Source organism: Portunus trituberculatus, chromosome 39 (genome assembly GCF_017591435.1).
Source record: "Portunus trituberculatus isolate SZX2019 chromosome 39, ASM1759143v1, whole genome shotgun sequence".
NCBI classification, from domain to species: Eukaryota; Metazoa; Arthropoda; class Malacostraca; order Decapoda; family Portunidae; genus Portunus; species Portunus trituberculatus.
Genome location: NC_059293.1, coordinates 22,313,589 through 22,336,088, shown reverse-complemented (window position 1 = coordinate 22,336,088; position 22,500 = coordinate 22,313,589). Strand labels below are relative to the sequence as shown.

At 41.6% G+C, this 22,500-nt stretch overlaps 2 protein-coding genes, 1 long non-coding RNA gene and 1 other non-coding gene across 5 annotated transcripts in view; 2 read left to right on the top strand and 2 right to left on the bottom strand.

Moving 5' to 3' along the window:
* Positions 1–857, bottom strand: part of LOC123515483 — a 2,698-nt gene extending 1,841 nt beyond the window's left edge. The window contains exon 1 of one of the 2 annotated variants that reach the window (XR_006677882.1): positions 589–857. This is a non-coding gene — a long non-coding RNA (uncharacterized LOC123515483). The remainder of the gene's footprint in view (positions 1–588) is intronic. The other variant, XR_006677883.1, reaches the window with a different exon arrangement.
* A 10,107-nt stretch (positions 858–10,964) lies between these two features.
* Positions 10,965–20,546, top strand: LOC123515526 (ZZ-type zinc finger-containing protein 3-like). Its single transcript, XM_045274230.1, has 9 exons — positions 10,965–11,192; positions 11,608–11,724; positions 12,526–12,639; positions 12,908–13,020; positions 13,553–13,629; positions 15,033–15,148; positions 15,757–15,903; positions 16,750–16,878; positions 19,569–20,546. The coding sequence occupies exons 1-9, from the start codon at positions 11,025–11,027 to the stop codon at positions 19,680–19,682; spliced, it is 1,095 nt and encodes a 364-aa protein (XP_045130165.1). The 5' UTR covers positions 10,965–11,024; the 3' UTR covers positions 19,683–20,546.
* Trnaa-cgc lies at positions 16,263–16,336 on the top strand. Its single transcript has one exon. It is a non-coding gene; the product is annotated as a tRNA-Ala (tRNA).
* Positions 20,245–22,500, bottom strand: part of LOC123515525 (carbohydrate sulfotransferase 10-like) — a 6,355-nt gene continuing 4,099 nt past the window's right edge. Inside the window, exons 3-6 of the mRNA XM_045274229.1 lie at positions 22,376–22,435; positions 21,933–22,057; positions 21,461–21,668; positions 20,245–21,129 (exon numbers count right to left, since the gene is read on the bottom strand). Coding sequence (XP_045130164.1) covers positions 20,821–21,129; positions 21,461–21,668; positions 21,933–22,057; positions 22,376–22,435 — 702 coding nt within the window. The 3' untranslated portion in view covers positions 20,245–20,820. The remainder of the gene's footprint in view (positions 21,130–21,460; positions 21,669–21,932; positions 22,058–22,375; positions 22,436–22,500) is intronic.

Genomic DNA, 22,500 nt, shown 5'->3' with positions numbered 1-22,500 from the left:
ACCCCCCAGGCAAGCCACACAACCCCAGGGGATTAAAAAGTAGATTAGGGTCATTTTAGCATATGAGAAGACTGCATAAGGGAGAAAAGCCCCCTCTTGTGACCCACGCCAGCCCCCATCACCCCTGCCAGCCCCCCATCACCCCCCAGGCCAGCCACACAACCCCTGGGGATTAAAAATTAGATTAGGGTCATTTTAGCATGAGAGGACTGGAGAAACCGTTTTTATTGATTTATTTTTTGTATCTTTAAGATTCTTGGCTAAGGAGGAACATAAAAATGACAAAATAATAAAACTAGCCCTACTCCGGTGCCAGTCCTTACAGAGCCGAGAGAATGAGTCAAATAGATTGAATAAATACTAGACACTCTCTCTCTCTCTCACACACAAGTTTACCTCTTCAACATAACAAAAATAATAAAAACTAGCCCTACTCCGGTGCCAGTCCCCTTACACAGCCGATAGAATGAATTAAATATTAAAATAAATACCACACACACACACACAATTACCCTCTCAAAAATCATATGAATACTAATAACTACACAATGGCACTCCACACACATGCACCAATGCCACAGGGCTCACCAGGCACTGCTCACCGCCCTCCATGACCGCCAGGGGCCTCGGAAATCATTAAATAAGACACGTATCCCGGTGGCCATTAGTGGTAGATGTAGATGTAGATGTTGCAACGGAAGCTCCTTACTTCTTCTCGTTCTTTGTTCCGCTAATGTTGAAGTTCTTTTTTCTTCTTTTCCCGCTGTGTCCACCTCTTGTATATGGCGTCCTTGTATTTGTGTGGGTCGGTGAAGAGGATGCGTCCCAGCGCGTCCCTGCCGGCCCCTGCCACAAGAGAGGGGGTGGTTGTGGCAGCGCGGCGCCGGTCTTGATCTTGATCTTGATGGTACAGGTGACGCAGAATTTCTTCTGGGTCAGGCCTTTGTATCGGCAGCTCCTGTAGGGAACATAAAGAACACCAGACAACAAAGAGGGCAATCACCATCTTTCACACCACTAGTTCCTGCATCTGGCACGCCACATTCTCTCCAGGAACTCTTTCACAGCCTCAATCATCCTTTCATTCGTCTCCCACACAGTCCCAGCAGCAACACCATCCATTCCCTTCCTGTCATCTCCACTCTGTCATGCCCCAGCTCCCTCAGCACCACTTGCATCATCTCATACCTGTCTCTGGCATACTTCACACACTCCACCACCACATGTTCCACTGTCTCATCCTCTCCCAAGTCACACATCTGGCACACTTTGCTGCAGGACTCTGACCATCTATAATTCCTTGCATTCACATCCATGCACTGTGCCCTAGCTCGGAAGAGAAGATCACCACCCAGGCTTCCGTCATACCACTTTTCATACATTGGGGCCTCTTTCTCTCTATACCATACCAAGGTACTCTTTTGCTCCATCCTATTTCTCCAGTCATCCAGTCCCACACCTTTCACTACTCTGTCTATCTCACTCTTCCACTTCCTTACATCCCATTCTCTACCTTCTCCATTTCTAACAATCATACTCCAGTCTCTCTCTAAATGTCTTCCTTCTACCTGTTGAAAAACCCAACTACTTACTAACCCACTCTTTGCTACCAGCCTGACACACCTCTTCCCCCACTTGCTACTCCTGACATTCCACAGAAACACTTTTCTCACTATCCTTGCATCATTCATTCGTTCTAACCTAGCCTTATACTTTAGGGTCGCTTTCACATATCTCTCTCTAAAAGTGCTCCAACCCATATCACCCCTAAGGGCCTCTACTGCTGCATATCTAGGTGCATTAAGTGCCATTCTTGCAACTCTATTCTGCCCTATTTCTAACTTATCTAGTTCACTCTCATTCCAAGCAATCACATCCATACCATACATGATGCTCGGAACAGCCACGCTCTTCCAAACTTCTCGCAGCACGTCATATTTACTCGCCCTCATCCTTGCTGCACTTCCTAGACGACCTACCCACTGATTTGCCATACTTATCTTCTCATTCTTAATCTTTACACAGCCATCCGGACTCATCCACATCCCCAGATACTTATATTCATCTGTCTGCTGCACCTCATTCACTCCTAATCTCCACACATGGTTCCTCTCATCCTCTGACCTATGCACAACCATTACCTTACTCTTTTCACTACTAAATCTCACTCCAAAATCTCTTCCATACCCATCTACTACATCAAGCATACTCTGTAGCTCTTCTGCCGACTCACTCATGACTACAACATCATCTGCATACAAGAGCACACCTATCTTATCATTTCCCACATTTACACCTGCATTCATTCTCCTCATTCTAGCAGCCAATTCTTCTGTATATAAGCTAAAGAGGGTTGGTGATAATATGCAACCCTGCCTAACTCCTCTTTCACTCTTCACCCAGTCTGTCTCTATATCCCTAGTTTATACTTAGCTCTTGTATCCACATACATACTTCTCACTATGTTAACTATCTTTGCACTTAACCCAATTTTTCTAACACCCTACCTAGCATTTCTCTGTTTACCCTATCATATGCTTTCTCTATGTCTAGGAAACCTAAGTATAGTTTGCTACCATCCCTTTTCTTTCTCTCAATCAATTCATTCACTACAAACAGATTGTCTTCTGCTCTCCTGTCCACTCGGAATCCATTTTGCTCTTCGCCTAACACTCCAACTCTCTCAATCCATTTGCACAATCTCTCATTCAACACCGCACTGAACACTTTGCCTACTGTGTTAACTAACGCAATCGGCCTGTAGTTCCTCAACTCATTCTTACTCTTATATCCTCCCTTATGCAACAAGGTCACCCTGCATTCATTCCACATTCTCGGCACTCTCTCCTCCTCCCACACCTGGTTGAACAACTCAGTCATCCTATCAATCACTACTTCTCCTCCATTTTGTACATTTCATACGGTATCTCATCCGGCCCTGCTGCCTTCCCATTCTTCTGCTTCTTCACACATTTCTCCACCTCCTCCCTGCTGATCCTTTCATTCAACTCATCTGCATCCTTTCTCTCCAGTGACACATGTCCTTCATCCACATCAAAGACCTCACTTACACCTCCAATCTCTTCCCAAAACTCTTTTATTGCCCTTCTCATTTCTTCCTTATCAGTCACCACTGCCCCATTCACCTTCAGGCTCTCCACATTCTCACTGTTAGGCATCCCTCACCCCTCAGGAATCTATACCATTCTCGCCCACCTTCCATACCTTTCTCTCTAAGGGACTGAATCACACTTCTCTCACTTGTAACTTTAGCATTCATTATCTTTCGCTTCGTCATTCGCTGCTGACTCACATACGCTGCCCATGCATTCAGGTACTCCCTTTCAGCTTCCTCACTCTCATGTCTCCTCTTTCTTAACTGTCTGCACACCCTATTCAGTCTCTTCCTTTCCTTCCTAGCATCCCTGATCTCATTATTCCACCACGGCCTACATGCATGCTTTCTGGCACTTGTTCTTGCATACCCTATCTGGCTTACTGCTGCATTTCTCACATTTTCTACAAATCTATCATTCAGTTCATCCACGTCGCTTAGACTTTCATCCTCCCAGCTCCTCTCACTCAAGTCCACCTGGAAATTCTCCCATCCTACATCTCTCAATCTCCACTTTTTCCTCTTGGCCTTGGCATTTGTTCCATCTCTTCCATTCAACTTGCACTCTAACACCAGCATGTTATGGTCTGAGACTATGTCAATCATCCCATCTTCATCAATCCACATGCGGTCAACAACTTCACGCATTCTCCCATTCACTAGCATGTAGTCAATCGCAGACTCCTGGTTCCTCCCACACCAAGTCACTCGTCCTTCAGCCAGGGTCTCATTGAGATTCTCCAAACTCACCTCATTCACAAGCTCATCCAGCATCTCACCGTTCCTGTTCATTTGTTCACCTAACATACCTATGTGGGCATTCATGTCTCCCATAACAATCACTCTCTCTCCAGCATACTCTCTTGCAATCTTTTTCAAAACACTATATTTTCTGCCATTCTCCTAACTGCTCTGTCGCCTTCCACTGTCATATACACTACCACTACGACTATCCTCTCAGCTCTGCCACTTTCACTCCTGCACTCCACTCGAACAGCTAGCACGTCCTCACTCTCAGCACTGTCTCCTATGTCCAGCTCTTCCACTCTCAGGTTCCTCACCTTTTTGTGGAGCAAGGCTACGCCTCCTCCTAACTTATCCTGTTTTCTACGCCCTTTCCCTATCATGACAAACTCATTTCCTTCCATATGCACCACGTCCCGCAGGTGAGTCTCCGTGATACCTACCACATCCAAGCTCCATTCATTCAGCTCCTTGCATAAATCCTCAAACTTGCCAGTGCCCCATCCTCTCACATTCACACACCCAATCCTCATGCATCCTGACGCCCTGTGGGTACCTCCTCTTCCTTTTACATTTACCCACTCTCCTCCCGCAGGTTCCCTTTCTCTCGGTAACCTGCTCTCTTTCACGCTTCTGTCCTCCTCTCTCATACAAACACCTGCCCCTTCTCTCTGGATTCTGTCCTATTCCCTGCTGCCTTCCTCCCAACGCTGAGCCCACTCCACCAAGTTCCAGGCCACCCACACCTTTCCAATAGTGGACATGTGTACGCCATCCTGTGTCCACACCTGCCTCCAGTCCATCCTCTCCCACAGCTGCATCCCATCACATTTCCAGTCTTCCAGTCTTTCTACTACCTTTCCATTCACCCATCTCCTCTCCCGGCCAAAGACCTGACCCTCCTTGTCCCTCCTCTTAGGGATACACATCACCAGGGGCCTCCTGTGTGTTTTACGCTCCACCACTCTGACTATCTCCTCCATCACTCTCACTGTCTCTCGTCCTCCTATATCCTCCAGCCCGTTTCCTCCTCCCTCTACCACCACCAGGTCTTCAGGCTCCATCTGGTGAAGGAGCTCATCACCGCCTCACGGATGACCCGAATATTGGCCCCTGGTCTGCTTTTGTCCATCACTCTATACCCACCTTTCGACAGGAGTATATCTCTTTCTCTACTCCTCTCATCAGGCTATCTCCAAACAGCCACATCCTCCTAACTTTGCTCCCTGTCTTCAGCCATAGCCGCTTGCCATCCTGGATATGTCGCCAGGATTGCCGACCTATGCCCATCCATGCCGACTCACTATGGCCCTTACCTCTGCCACTCCTGCCTCTACTCCCAACACTGCCCTGGTCCTCCTTCCCTCTCTTACTATTGGCCTCCTGGGTACCTCTGCTGTTGGCCCGTGTCTGGCTGGGGGTATCTAGTGCACTCCTACTCCTAGCCCCTCCCTTGGCCTCCTCCTGTACCTTTGGCTCCTTACCTACCTCCTCCAGACTGCTGTCCTTTTCCACCATCACCTCTTCACTGCCCCTTCCCTCGGTTACCAGGAGTCCGTTACAGCCTTGTTGCTGTAGGAGTGGTCGGACTCCTGTGGGGTCACCGCACCTGTGGCGCCCCCCTCCACCTCCACATCTCCTTGACTACTAGGGTCAGGGCCTTCCCCTGTTCCATCCGTGCCTCCTTCTTCCTTTGCTACCCGTTTCTCCTCCCACCATGCCCTGGTAGTGTCTAGGCACTCAGGGCATAGGCCTATTAGGAAGTCGTTCCTCAGTACCTTCTGGCTGGCTTCCTTAAGGCCCACACATCGCGTGTGATACCAATCTCCACAACATTCACATGCGATGGAGTTACTCCTATTGTTCACCTCACCTTTGCATACCTTACAGTCGTTCTCGTACATCCTGCTAAAACAACAAAGAACGAAATCAAAAAAAAAAAAAAAAATCGGGAGCAAAACACACCACGTCTTACCTCCTCGACGTTCGACCTTGATCTTGATCTTGATCTTGATGGTACAGGTGACGCAGAATTTCTTCTGGGTCAGGCCTTTGTATCGGCAGCTCCTGTAGGGAACAAAAGAACACCAGACAACAAAGAGGGCAATCACCATCTTTCACACCACTAGTTCCTGCATCTGGCACGCCACATTCTCTCCAGGAACTCTTTCACAGCCTCAATCATCCTTTCATTCGTCTCCCCACACAGTCCCAGCAGCAACACCATCCATTCCCTTCCTGTCATCTCCACTCTGTCATGCCCCAGCTCCCTCAGCACCACTTGCATCATCTCATGCCTGTCTCTGGCATACTTCACACACTCCACCACCACATGTTCCACTGTCTCATCCTCTCCCAAGTCACACATCTGGCACACTTTGCTGCAGGACTCTGACCATCTATAATTCCTTGCATTCACATCCATGCACTGTGCCCTAGCTCGGAAGAGAAGATCACCACCCAGGCTTCCGTCATACCACTTTTCATACATTGGGGCCTCTTTCTCTCTATACCATACCAAGGTACTCTTTTGCTCCATCCTATTTCTCCAGTCATCCAGTCCCACACCTTTCACTACTCTGTCAATCTCACTCTTCCACTTCCTTACATCCCATTCTCTACCTTCTCCATTTCTAACAATCATACTCCAGTCTCTCTCTAAATGTCTTCCTTCTACCTGTTGAAAAACCCAACTACTTACTAACCCACTCTTTGCTACCAGCCTGACACACCTCTTCCCCCACTTGCTACTCCTGACATTCCACAGAAACACTTTTCTCACTATCCTTGCATCATTCATTCGTTCTAACCTAGCCTTATACTTTAGGGTCGCTTTCACATATCTCTCTCTAAAAGTGCTCCAACCCATATCACCCCTAAGGGCCTCTACTGCTGCATATCTAGGTGCATTAAGTGCCATTCTTGCAACTCTATTCTGCCCTATTTCTAACTTATCTAGTTCACTCTCATTCCAAGCAATCACATCCATACCATACATGATGCTCGGAACAGCCACGCTCTTCCAAACTTCTCGCAGCACGTCATATTTACTCGCCCTCATCCTTGCTGCACTTCCTAGACGACCTACCCACTGATTTGCCATACTTATCTTCTCATTCTTAATCTTTACACAGCCATCCGGACTCATCCACATCCCCAGATACTTATATTCATCTGTCTGCTGCACCTCATTCACTCCTAATCTCCACACATGGTTCCTCTCATCCTCTGACCTATGCACAACCATTACCTTACTCTTTTCACTACTAAATCTCACTCCAAAATCTCTTCCATACCCATCTACTACATCAAGCATACTCTGTAGCTCTTCTGCCGACTCACTCATGACTACAACATCATCTGCATACAAGAGCACACCTATCTTATCATTTCCCACATTTACACCTGCATTCATTCTCCTCATTCACTAGAACCTTAAGAACAATTACACCTTCAATTATACTCTATTAATGAAGGTTAGACACACAACCCGTCACTTCAGAGGAGCTTGGCGGTGTCTTATGGTGTGGCTTGACAGTGTTATGGCAAGATATATCACTAAGCCCTTCTCTCTCTCTCTCTCTCTCTCTCTCTCTCTCTAATCGGTAAAGTTAGTCAAGGGTAGAATCAGCGACTCACAAATGTGTTTAGGGACACGAGTTGACTACAGCAAACCTGAACACAGCGATTTGACAACACAAAGAACAGGTTTTTTTTTTTTTTACATTACAAGGGCACTGGCCAAGGGCAAACAAAGTGTTGGAAAAAAAAAAATCCTGCTGGTTGCCAGGCCCTGTTAAGAGGAAAGTAGAAAGAGAAAATACAAAAAAATCTAAAAGGAGGGTCCAGTTAACGTAAGAGGTGTCTTGACACTCCTCTTTTGAAAGAGTTTAAGTCATATGTAAGGTCATTAAGGTTATGTATGGAATCAGGTGATGTGTGGGTGTGTGTGTTGGTTAGGAACAGTAGTGCACAGCTTAACCCCTTCAGTAGCATGACGTGTTTCCCTATTCCTTGTGGTGACTATTTGGTGATTTTCTACAGCTTCACAAACTCATGTGGGGGGATTAAAATAGTGAAGACTGTGGCCATTAATCTTCTGCTCTCCATACACCCTTGCTAATGTCAATAAAATAGTCTAATGGTACACAAATCTGAAGGTAAAAATGTGTCCCAGTAATGAAGAGGTTAAAACAGTGAAGACTGTGGCTTTTAATCTTCTGCCCTCCATGTTCTCTTCTTAATGTCAATAAAATGATCTAATGGTACACAAATCTGAAGGTAAAAATGTGTCCCAGTAATGAAGGAGTGAAAATAGTGAATACTGTGGCCATTAATCTTCTATCCTCCATACATCCTTCCTAATGTCAATAAAATGGTCTAATGGTACACAAATCTGAAGGTAAAAATATGTCCCAGTACTGAAGGGGTTAAGGAATGGGAGGTTAATATTACTATAGCGTACTTTAGTGTAGATGATAAACTAAGGAATGGTACTATCAAACTGGAAGTTGAGAAGAGCATAGAAAGTAATTTACAACATCCACTCCTTACAATCTGGGACTTGAATGGCCACGTGGGATTTAAGGGAACACAAAAGCTAGATGGAAATGGAAGAATGATATTATAATGGATGGGGAAGTATAAAATGATAATGCTCAATGACATTATCAATTGTGAGTGGGTATTCACCTGGGCTACAGACAACCAGAATACATTAAGCACTAGTTTCACAAAGCTTTTACAATAAATATCAACAAATGGAAATAGACCTTTGCAAGTCCAGATTTCCTGCTGACTACATTACTATCCCTGTCAGTAGATTTAACAACCAAGAGATTTTTTTCCTTTGTGATAACTGCATAGGACTTAGCATTACTTACATTTTCCTTTGCAATTTTATTAGTATGAGGGTTAACCATTGTACTCGTAATCTCATCTTTCATGTCAGCTATTATATTTCTCTTATTCCCAGTTACTGATGCAGAGGTCACTTCCTACCAAGACATCTCCCACCTCCCACACACACACACACACACACACACACACACACACACACACACACACACACACACACACACACACACACACACACACACACACACGGCCCGGTAGCTCAGTGGTTAGAGCGCTGGCTTCACAAGCCAGATGACCAGTGTTCGATTCCCCGGCCGGGTGGAGATATTTGGGGGGTGTGTCTCCTTTCACGTGTAGCCCCTGTTCACCTAGCAGTGAGTAGGTACGGGATGTAAATCGAGGAGTTGTGACCTTGTTGTCCCGGTGTGTGGTGTGTGCCTGGTCTCAGACCTATCCCAAGATCGGAAATAATGAGCTCTGAGCTCGTTCCGTAGGGTAACGTCTGGCTGTCTCGTCAGAGACTGCAGCAGATCAAACAGTGAATTACACACACACACACACACACACACACACACACACACACACACACACACACACACACACACACACACACACACACACACACACACACACACACACACACAATCAACCAGTAAGCCATATTGATAGAATTTTTAGAGAAACATATAATTTGCTAAGAAATATTGGAGTAGCATTTCACTACATGGACAAAGAAATGATGAAGAAATTGATAAATACTATAATAAGACCCAGATTGGAATATGCAGGAGTAGTGTGGACCCCTCATAAAAGAAACACATAAGAAAATTGAGAGGCTACAAAAATGGCTACAAGAATGGTCCCAGAACTTGAAGGGATGACATATGAGGAGAGACTAAAGGCTATGGATCTACCAACCTTGGAACAAAGAAGGGAGAGAGGAGACCTGATACAAGTCTATAAATTGATCAACGGAATGGACCAAGTGGATAATGAGAGACTGATCCTGAGAGAGGAATATGACACCCGAAGCACAAGATCGCATAGTAAAAAGCTGAGAAAGGGAAGATGTCTGAGAGATATAAAAAAATATAGTTTCCCGCAGAGATGTATTGAGACGTGGAACAGTTTAGATGAAGAAGTAGTGTCTGCAACGAGTGTGCACACTTTTAAAGTAAGATTGGATAAGTGTAGATATGGAGACGGGGCCACACGAGCATAAAGCCCAGGCCCTGTAAAACTACAACTAGGTAAAATACATACACACGGCCCCGGTAGCTCAGTGGTTAGAGCGCTGGCATCACAAGCCAGAGGACCGGGGTTCGATTGCCCGGCCGGGTGGAGATATTTGGGTGTGTCTCCTTTCACGTGTAGCCCCTGTTCACCTAACAGTGAGTAGGTACGGGATGTAAATCGAGGAGTTGTGACCTTGTTGTCCCGGTGTGTGTTGTGTGCCTGGTCTCAGGCCTGTCCGAAGATTGGAAATAATGAGCTCTGAGCTCGTTCCGTAGGGTAACGTCTGGCTGTCTCGTCAGAGACTGCAGCAGATCAAACAGTGAATCATATGCCTGGTAGCTCAGTGGTTAGAGGGCTGGCTTCACAAGCCAGAGGACCGGGGTTCGATTCCCCGGCCGGGTGGAGATATTTGGGTGTGTCTCCTTTCACGTGTAGCCCCTGTTCACCTAGCAGTGAGTAGGTACGGGATATGAATTGAGGAGTTGTGACCTTGTTGTCTCGGTGTGTGTTGTGTGCCTGGTCTCAGGCCTATCCGAAGATCGGAAATAATGAGGTCTGAGCTCATTCCGTAGGGTAACATCTGGCTGTCTCGTCAGAGACTGCAGCAGATCAAACAGTGAAACACACACACACACACACACACACACACACACACACACACACACACACACACACACACACACACACACACACACACACACACACACACACACACACACACACACACACTTTATGGTACCAGCTCAGACATAGATTACACACCAACCATTCTGAGGAAAACTATTCCCTTGCCACAGTGCTGACGGATGATACGACCAGCCATCCCTGACACTGACTTTAAAGCCTATAAGAGCTGACAAAAGACTCACAATAATAGTGGCACAATACTGGGTCACAGATGGATAATCACCATACGGCTTACAATGCATTCTGAGAATTTCCCTTATTGCCTTGTTGAACATTTCATCAGTTTCCTTTCCATTTATGATACAAGTGATAAATAAATGTAAAAAATGTTTCACATATTTCAGTGTTGCAGTAAGCTTGTGGAGCTCGTGACAGCAGTGCTAGAATGTCAGAAGACTCGGACTACCTACCAACTTTATTACCCAAAGATGAAGAGGAATGTGGAGAATATTATTTTGAGACAGATTGTCTGGCACTGAGGGACAACCTGGACTACCAGCTGCTTCTCAAGGCTCTTGTCAAGCTGCAGGCTCAGCGCATCAAGGCAGTCAAGGTGAAGATAAGCTTCTATTGGTAATACTCTATCCTGCTATAAGAAATGTATAGAAAAGAAATGATAGATAATTGACAAACTATTTTGATAACACAAAAAAATATTATTGCTCATATAAAAAAAGAAAATCACACAATACACACACACCACAATAATGATGCATATAAATGTCTTAGAATACATTACCTATTCTTTTGTGTTCATTCTTAAGAATCCTTAAAAAGACAAGACAGATTTATGGATGGGGATGTTAGGTGGAGATAAGTTGGTGTGTTTCATACAAGGACTCCCATGTGTAGGCCTGGTGACTCCTCACACCAACTCTTATTTTTGTGTGTTCCTATACATAAATAATGTGTTGACTTGTAAGTGTAGCCAGTAGGAAATAATAGACACAAATATGACTATTTTCCAGGATGTGGAGCGGCTACAGGAGGCTCGTGAGTCGGTGCTCAAGGACCCTATAACATTTGTGATGGCTCTACAGAATGGGGAAAATTTAAATTTGCCAGACCCTCAGGAAATTGTTCAGGTAAGTACTGATGCATGAACTTGAATGAATATGTACGTATTTCAAATGCAATTTAATGATCGGAAACAGGATATCTATGTTACTGCCAAAAAAAAGGTGTAGTAGGCAGGGCATATGAGTGAATGCCAAGGTTAAAATGTATTGATGAATGTATGTAGCATCATGTCTGCTTCTTTGTGCTCTTCACTTCTAAATATAATGTTTTCTTCAAGATGACTGATATTTTTATGAAGCCGATCCATCATTACTTCACAGTTAATGAGAGTGCCAGTCACCTTGGATGTCTTTTTGTTTTTTGGTGAACCAGACATTAGTTATCTTATAGGTATCTGATGGGTAGGAAATGTGAGCAACTGCACCCAAGAGGCCAGTGATGCTTTAGTATTATGTTTGTCTTGAAATCTCTTTTGTAGTCACATTTTCAGCCTTTCATTCCAAAATTCTGGCCTTTTTTGCATGATTGAGGTTGGCTAGTCATCTTACATACACCAATCTCTCCTGCACTGGTCACAGCAATACCAGATGTATAACAAAGACACCCTTTTGCTCCACTCTATGATATTCAAGTACACCACATTTAGAGTTTTCAGGCAATACTTTCCGTGGACACTTTACAGAATTATCACGGATGTGGTTGTGAGCCGAGTGTGCTAGCTGCATTATGTGATGTGTGTTAGAGTGTGTATTAGAGGGCTCATGCTGTAGCCTGTTAAGTGTCAAGGAATTGTGGAATGAAACTATGTACATTCTCTTGTAAACATTGCCAATTTGCTGATTTTTCTAATATTATTAGTTCTCCAGATTCCACAGATAAACTGGGAGAAATACAACTTCAATGTCATCACTCAAGGAATGAGACCAAAGACCAGGAAGAGGATCATTCAAGAGATGTCAGCCAGCCAGCAATCCATTCAGGTGTGTGCATCATTGCATCGTTTTAGTCCATATTTTCCCTTCTGGAGTTGGACAACTCATGAGTATCTCCCATTTAATAATTGTGGATAGTTTCTTCCATATTGTTTAGTGTTGTCATGTCTTGCTCCATACACCATCATAAGGTCCTCCCATTGATTTGGTTCAAAGTACTCTGATGCTCCTCTGAGCTTATGGCCAGCCCTGATTTGTAAATACATAATAGAAAATGTAAGATGACACCATGCAAACCATTTACATCTCATTACAGGAAAGTAAAGAGTCAACAAGTGCTGCTAATAAAATACTGGTGCGAGGAAGACTGTATGATGAAAGCAAACCACAGACCTTCAACCAGATGTGGAGCGATGAAGAACAGCGAAAGTATGAGACAAAACACTTACCAAGTGTTTGATTCTTTTGACAAAAAAACAGTGTGCTTGTTAACAGATTTATTCTGTGGTCACTCATTCACTTATCTCAGAAGGAATAAAGAGTGTGCTTTGAAGTAAATATTATAGCTTGTGTGTGAGTTTTATGATGGAGTTGAAATATATGATTTTGTCATCGTAGAAGATTTCATAAAAGTACTGATTTTTATTTGGGATTTATGTTGTAACAGTTTCATAAGTATATACATAATATCAGGGGTGAAATATCAAGATTTTAGGCTAAAATTATATTTACAACAATCAGGAATGAAGTGTGGAGCTAAATAGAATTTACAACAGTTTAGTGAGTGAGCATACAGCATGTCAGAGATGGAGGACAAAATTTATATACAATAATCAACAATGACATGCCCTGCAAAAATAACCCTGTAACAAATTAGTGAGGGAGCAAACATTAGATTAGGAATGAAATGTTTAGGTATTGTGCTTAAAGGACTTGTTGTTTATACATGAATATCTTTCAGACTTGAGGAGCTGCTTATCAAATACCCTGATGAACCAATTGCTTGGCACCGCTGGGTCAAGATCTCAAAAGAAATAGGTAAGTTTCTTTTATTTATCCCAGTGAACTGATGAATTTTCAGGATGGTTATTTCTTATATTATTCAGACAAAGATGTAGTGATGATGATGATGATGATGATGATAGGTGAATCAGTAAATGGAAGCAAAACAAATGAACATTGTTATAAGTTTGGATGAAATAGCACTGTGAGAGTTTAGTAGAGTGGGTTGTGTAAAGAAAGAATGCATAAGAATGTGGAGTAAGTTGAAGAAAATGTAGAAAATAAGAAATCTAGTAATTATAATAATGTTGTAAAGTTTCCATATCTGATGGATTTAAATAATGGCAAAAAAAAATATGGAATTCATGATAATGTGGTAAGGAATCTAAGATGATCATGCTTAGGTTGATGTATACACTACTTACGTATTTGTTGTTGTTGTTATTATTATTATTATTATTGTTTGTGATCATTATCATTATAATTGTTATGAAATTTTGCTAATTAATTAATTTATTGATTTACTTATTTATTTGTTAATTTCTATTTGTATAAAAAGAGTTGGCAGGACAGCCAGAGCAATGTGTGCTGAGATAGTTTGGACATGAAAGAATTATAGGCAGGTGCAGAAGGTAAGATTAAGTGTGACAGTTGTGAACATGCAATAGGACATATAGAAACTTAATATATTGCATAAAGGAGGCTTGAAATGGAAGAAGACTGACACTTGAGCATACTGGAATGATTGTGCATGATCTAACTCAGCATATGAGTGTGTGAGAAATTAAAAAGGCTGTGTGGCCTCTGAGAAAGGAGGCACTACACACCAATGATCTCACATTAGTGTGATAAAATTATTTATTATGAAGCAGCCTTGTTCTGGACCAAACCAGCTAAGTTTTGAAGCTGATCCCCATAAAATGAAGGCAGGAATATTTCTCTGTTGGGCTAAAGGGCTAAAGGTGGTTTGAATGAGTATGATTTTGAAAGTTGTGTGTCTTGTCTTGGCTCCCTCCATTTCATAATGGAGTCAGTCTTGGTATATGTGTGAATGTATTGTTATTGTTTGCCTATGTTAAGGGATTGAGGCAATGGATAAATGAGTTAAAATGAATCCCAAAAAGAAGAAAAAATTGTTGAATCCAGTTTCTTAGGTGATAAAGTTGAATAAGAAAGAGAGAGAGGAAGGAATTGGTTCTCCAGTGGAGTGATAGATGAATGGAATAAATTCAGTCATCAGATTGCTAGGGGTGAGACATAAGGGAACTTAGAAAAAGATTAAATGAATGAAGATATGAGGATAATATGTTGATACAAGTATGTATGATTGATGCAGAGACTACCACATGGAGACCTGATGGATTCTTGCATTTTTTTCATTTTCTTGTGCTCTTACCTTCTCATGTGTCTTGATGGCTTTCTTGCATCTTTTCTACCAGGTACTCGAACACCACTTCAGGTGCAGAGTAGGGTTCAGAAATACTTCATTGCCCTGAGACGAGAGGGTCTCCCAGTTCCTGGCAAAAACCCCAAGGAAAAGGCCATAAGAAGCATTGTAAGTTCTTTATAGGAAAACATTTATATCTTTCATAGAAAGATTCAGTTCTTCTTATTATTTTTAGTGTGAAGTGATGATATCACTTCTATGATGGTATGAAAAAGATTTAAAATCCTCTGTTATGTGCATTGATTTTCTTTGATACTGCTGTACTTGAATATTGGCCTTCAACTTACTCTTTTCTGTTGAGATATTCTTTCTGTATTTTACTTTGTCTCATTACAATACATTTTTTAGTCAGAATCAACATGGCTAAAATTGTCAATAATGTGTGATGCTTTGTCTTGGCCATCCTGTGTGTGATTGCTGGCTGTTTGTTTAAATAGGTAGGTATTCTTTATGAAAATAAAACAAGAGAATTGATTTCTCTGTATTGTTTTATGCTTTGCTGTTGAAATGAACGTAAGTTTCCTAGAGCTGTTAATTATCATAGAAGGCTTGTACAGTATAGTGCAGAATATTATGGTAAATGATGTTAATATGCTGTAGTGTGTGCTGGATAGTGTATAATGAGGAGAATGACTTATTAATTCACTAAATTGTACACAACATATTCTTTAATTTCCCACTGCTAACAAAAAAAAAAAATTGAATGTTGATTTCAGACCAAAAGAAAAAACATCATGCCGTGGTATGGCAGAAAGCCGGTGTCCAGCTTTATGAAGGCATTCAACATGTATGAGGATGCCATCCCAAAAACTCTGTCTCTTGAGGGCACACACAGCTCACAGGCAGCAACTTATGATGTCTCGGTGAGTTATGGATGTTAAGTATTCTACTTTATGTGTGGTGGTGTTTGTGAATGCTTTTTCAGTAAATGGTGGTGGGAAAGGATTAGTACTAGTATTTCAAATTACATTTACAGATCATTAAGATAGAAACTAATTTAATATTTTCCATCTAATATTATATTGTGTTGAAGTTTGAGGAGTGTAATTGTGGTATGGGCAAGTAGACTTAATTAGCCAGCTCTTTTTTTTTTTCTTTTTTTTTTATCTACTTGTTTATTTTTTGTCTGGAAGCAGCTTGTTATACAGATCTTTTCTTTTTTCCATATTTTTATCTGGCCAGACTCTATAGCATACACACACACACACACACACACACACACGGCCCGGTAGCTCAGTGGATAGAGCGCTGGCTTCGCAAGCCAGATGACCGGGGTTCGATTCCCCAGCCGGGTGGAGATATTTGGGTGTGTCTCCTCACACGTGTAGCCCCTGTTCACCTAGCAGTGAGTAGGTACAGGATGTAAATTGAGGAGTTGTGACCTTGTTGTCCCGGTGTGTGGTGTGTGCCTGGTCTCAGACCTATCCCAAGATCGGAAATAATGAGCTCTGAGCTCGTTCCGTAGGGTAACGTCTGGCTGTCTCGTCAGAGACTGCAGCAGATCAAACAGTGAATTACATACACACACTATATATATATATATATATATATATATATATATATATATATATATATATATATATATATATATATATATATATAGAGAGAGAGAGAGAGAGAGAGAGAGAGAGAGAGAGAGAGAGAGAGAGAGAGAGAGAGAGAGGCAGTTTGACATGACATGTTGGTTATGTGGTGTATTTTGCCTAAAGGATGAGGAGGACATTGTTGACGAGCTACGCAACACTGAGGAGTATCAGGAACTGCTCAGGATAAAGCAAGTGAAGCGTCTCAAGGAGCAAGAAGCTGAGACAGGGATTGTTGCTCATCACGGCTATTCTGTGAGTTCATCATTTATTTCAATATGGTAGCAAAATGTATCAGTTTATTAGTAGACTGCCAAAGAGCCAAGGACTGTGCATGCCATTTCAGGTTATGTTAACTAATTCTTCCTTTGAGTGGTCCCTTTGGGGGTTATTACTGTGTTGCCTTGTCACTGCCTTACTCGCTTGTGCGAGTCTTCTGTTGTAACTGCCTCTTCATTCTCTCTCTCTCTCTCTCTCTCTCTCTCTCTCTCTCTCTCTCTCTCTCTCTCTCTCTCTCTCTCTCTTCCATTATAAGGAAAACATGGAAAACACACCAAAAAAAAAAGAAATCCTGTATCCCGAGACTCGCTGATGATCCTGAAGAGGTGTTGTTCTACAGATTGAAAACTGGATGTAATGTTACATACTTAAGAATGTCCTTCCCCCTTACTTCTCATCATTTTAATTTGTATTTTTGTGTGAGTTGGTCATTTTGCTATGGTATACAAGCTTTTTTTTTTTTTTCTGAATATATTATATACTACAAAATTATTGATATTCTCCACTGTGATGCCCTGATGTAAGAGAGGCAAGTTTGTTGCTTAAATGATATAGTTACATTGTGATTGGTAAGGATCTTTGCTTTCTATCCTTGAGGCCAAGAAATGTGGTAATTCTTCATGATTAAGTGTGTGTGTGTGCGTAATTCACTGTTTGATCTGCTGCAGTCTCTGACGAGACAGCCAGACGTTACCCTACGGAACGAGCTCAGAGCTCATTATTTCTGATCTTCGGATAGGTCTGAGACCAGGCACACACCACACACCGGGACAACAAGGTCACAGCTCCTCGATTTACATCTCATACCTACTCCCTGCTAGGTGAACAGGGGCTACACATGAAAGGAGACACACCCAAGTATCTCCACCCGGCCGGGGAATCGAACCCCGGTCCTCTGGCTTGTGAAGCCAGTGCCCTAACCACTGAGCTACCGGGCCGTGTGTGTGTGTGTGTGTGTGTGTGTGTGTGTGTGTGTGTGTGTGTGTATTTACCTAGTTGTATTGTACAGGATTGGAACACAGCTCATAGTGTCCTCTCTCCATGTCTCCATTTATTGAATTTCTCTTTAAAGATGTGCACATTATGTGCTGTAACAACTTCATCACTCAATGCATTCCACTTTTCCACTGTTCTGTGTGGAAAACTGTATTTTCCAATATCCTTCACACACTACCTCGTCCTAATCTTCTTTACATGTCCTCTTGTTCTTTTATCTTCATATGTCACTACACTGTCTTCCTTGTCTATCTTTTCAATGTCATTGACCATCTTAAACATTGTTATTAGGTCTCCTCATTCTCTTCTATCTTGTAAGGTTGGCAGTCCCACTTCCTTCAGCCTTTCTTCATATGTTAGGTCCTTTAGTTCTGGCACCATCTTTGTAGCAATCTTCTGTATCCATTCTAATCTTCTTATATCTTTTTTAGAGCTTGGAGACCACACCACAGCTGCATATTCCAGCTTGGGATGTATCATGCTTGCGATAATTTTTTTTTATCATATCTTTGTCCATGAACTGAAATACCACTCTTATATTAGTTAGTATTTTATATGCTAATCCAAATATCTTATGTGTTCTTCGGGGTTCAGATTTTCCTGTGTAATCACTCCTAGATCTTTTTCCTCTTTAGTCTTCACTATTTGTTCCTCTCCCATCAGATAGTTCCATACCGGTCTTCTCTTACTCTTTCCTAGTTTCATTATGTGACTTTTCTTTTCATTGAACTCCAATTTCAACTTCTTACTCCACTTGTAGATTTTGTTCATATCTTCCTGTAACAGCAAATAGTCCTCCTGGGTTTGTGTGTGTGTGTGTGTGTGTGTGTGTGTGTGTGTGTGTGTGTGTGTGTGTGTGTGTGTGTGTGTGTGTTTGTGTGTTTCACTGTTTGATCTGCTGCAGTCTCTGACGAGACAGCCAGACGTTACCCTACGGAACGAGCTCAGAGCTCATTATTTCCGATCTTCGGATAGGCCTGAGACCAGGCACACACCACTCACCACACACCGGGACAACAAGGTCACAACTCCTCAATTTACATCCCGTACTGCTAGGTGAACAGGGGCTACACGTGAAAGGAGACACACCCAAATATCTCCACCTGGCCGGGGAATCGAACCCCGGTCCTCTGGCTTGTGAAGCCAGCGCTCTAACTACTGAGTTACCGTGTGTGTGTGTGTGTGTGTGTGTGTGTGTGTGTGTGTGTGTGTGTGTGTGTGTGTGTGTGCGTGCATGCTCATGCATACATGTGTGTACCATACAGTATCTTATGAAGGAAGTCATTCTTGACATTTATATTATAAAAATAGAACTGTGAATCCATCAGCATTTAGTTACAATTTCTGTAGTATTTATTTTGAGGTTATTAGATTTAATATTTTTTCACATTTGCAGTGTGACGGGTGAGTTACCGTGTGTGTGTGTGTGTGTGTGTGTGTGTGTGTGTGTGTGTGTGTGTGTGTGTGTGTGTGTGTGTGTGTGTGTGTGTGTGTGTGTGTGTGTGCGCATGTTCATGCATACATGTGTGCACCATACAGTATCTTATGAAGGAAGTCATTCTTGACATTTATATTATAAAAATAGAACTGTGAATCCATCAGCATTTAGTTACAATTTCTGTAGTATTTATTTTGAGGTTATTAGATTTAATATTTTTTCACATTTGCAGTGTGACGGGTGTGGCATGGAGCCCATCACTGGCCCTCGCTGGCACTGCATTGACTGTCCCTCCTCCAGAAGTATAGATATTTGTGGAAATTGTGTTAAGACCAGCTTCTCCTAGAATGTCATGTCCCTTCTCATCACCTGGAGCCAATCAAAGCCTTTTGCTTACAAGATGCCATCTCATAAACAGAAGTGTGTTTGAGTGTTTTCATGCTCATAACACTCACCTGTATGATCAGTAAGTAGTGCAGCAGTTACATTAGTTATTTGTGCACCTGATGACCAGTATATATTAGTGCACCTGTTTGGTCAATAAGTAGTGCAGCAGTTTCAGCTGTTATTTGTGCACCTTTATAGTCAGTATATAGTGTGGCAGTATTATCAGTTATTAGTGCACCTGTATGGTCATTATATAGTGTGCCAGTTTCATCATTTATTTGTACACCTGTATATAGCATATATAGTATATAGTATAGTAGTTTCATCAGTTATTTGTGCACCTGTATGGTCAGTGTATAGAGTGGCAGTTTCCTCTGCTATCTTTGCATAGTGTGTACATATGTTACTTGATTATAAGCCTGATAAGTTGAATTTTTCATGAGAAAAGTATAAATAGGATTCAGGCTGAACCTTGAACCTGAGTGCTTTACAGGTAATGTGAAGGTAATATAAAGATGTGCTGTGAATCCAGTACATTACTTCAGTACATTACTTATGTAAATGTATAGTGATATGTGTTTAGATATATCTTGTATTGAGCATCTAAACAGTTTGTTAGCAATAAGATAACACCTAAACTGTTTGTTAGCAATTAAAAACAAGTCGTGCCTATTTTGATGTTAATTGACTTCCATTGGGTGAGAGCAATGCAGAGATTACAAAAGGCTGTATTATTTAGTGTTGTTTAACATCCACAGAAAATTGTTGCATCACAGCATAGTACAGAAACATTGTACCCGAGTAATAAACCCAAGACCATTAATGTTTATCATAATCATAATTTTCAAACATCCTGTGTCTGTTCTTCCTCATATGAGGCTTGCCTAGCTGCCTATGAATTAGCCTCCACACAAGGCTGCATATGCATGCATGCACCCCAACTTTCTTCAGCATTCCACAGAAAATTATGCAAATTATAAATCTCAAAGTCTCTTCACTCATTCTCTCTGCTATGCCCTCAACACACTTTACACTACAGTATACACAGTATACACTATGAAGATGCTCCAACCATGGGATTGTTTGCATCTCATTGTTTACGTTCTACCATAACTAAGATATTCTTCAATGGAATATCCAAATAAATCAAAGTCTAGTTTGTATCTCTGGTATAGCAAGTTGATTTGTTTTTTTGTTAGTTGTTCAAAGTAATCTGGAATCACTGAAGGTGATGAGCCATGACTCTTATTCTTATTAAACCACTCTTTTACATTTTGAATTTCTTTTAACTGAGCAACTTCAGCCAGGAACTGTACATCAGTGTACATTGTCTCCAGTTTGATGACAACCTGATAATCGGAGGAGCAGACAGCACACTGCACCCAGTAAGGTGTCCAACACACAACCTGTAAAAGTGTCAAAATAGTTAAGCTTTACTGCATACTCCATTTCTATAATTTCTGATATTTTAACAACCAAAACTATTTACAGTAATAAATGTGCATATATTACCATAAGTATTACATCTTTGTATTTTCTGAGTGTTGAATACCTAGGAATTGAGAGGAATAAGGAAATACACTGTAGATTATCTTATTCATGGCTAGTGGTACTAATTATTGATATTGCATCTCAAGATGTGTGGAGCTAGACAAAAGGAATGCTATAATGTCTAAGCTGAGATATCAGAAATCGGTATGAGAAAAGGTAATTAAGGTCCACATTAAAAAAACTTACATGTTCTGCCCAATCTTTTGCTGTTGTGAAATTTTCCGTTGCATCAATTACATATTGAACAAACTCAGGGAATGTTGGAGTGGGTTCGGTGTTATTGCTGTGTGGTGCTCTATATTTTTGTATTATTGCCCTTTGCAGGTCGAGAAAATATGGCTGGAAAGGTTTTGGTTTCACATTGTCAATTTTGTCCCTATAAGCGGAGAGCAGTCTGAAATGTAGGGTGATTTATTATTATACTTATTAAAGCTTCTCATTAAACAAAAATTTAGTTCAGAAATATCCAAATTTAATCTGAGAAATTTAAGGAAAAATCACCTCTAAATGTACTAATATTATTTTGAAATTTTTCATATTCATTATGCACACTGATGCTGAAGTCTAGCTGATATTGTGATATTTGTTAAAAAGTCTCCTACATACTTGAAATTGTTATCAGTTTTAACATTTAGTCTTTGTGGAGAATGAAAGCTACCTGGTAAATGGATGCCGTACTGTGATGAAACGTAAAGACTTGGGGAACAAAGCATGCCTCTCCTTGTTTGTCTTTGGTGGAGGATACTTGTCAGACATTAGGGTATGAAGGTCTCCTATTCTTTTCTGAAAGGAAAGAAAAAAATGGTCAACCTCATTAAGTAATTGTTTACACATTATGCCCATACCCGGTCATCTATTTTAAAACATAATAAGTATGTATCTATTGTATATTTATAGTTCCAAGCAAAGATGTGCAGTGTCTATGAAATAGCCTTGTATTGCTGTACCTAAGAAGACATCTCAATTCTCACCCACCCTCCATCTCTTAAGTATCACCATGATACATTGATGGCACTCTTCAAACTTTCCTATCAAGTATATAGCCACTCACAAGAAGGAAAGATTGAATTATCTACCATATGGATATTGATGGCTACTCACCTTTTTAATGTTTGTGTGAGCCAGACGTAAGAAGTATACTGACCAGGTAGTGGATGCGACCTGTCAAGGCAATATATGTTAACATATTGTATAGTATGACCAGGTACAAAGAATTACGTGTGTGT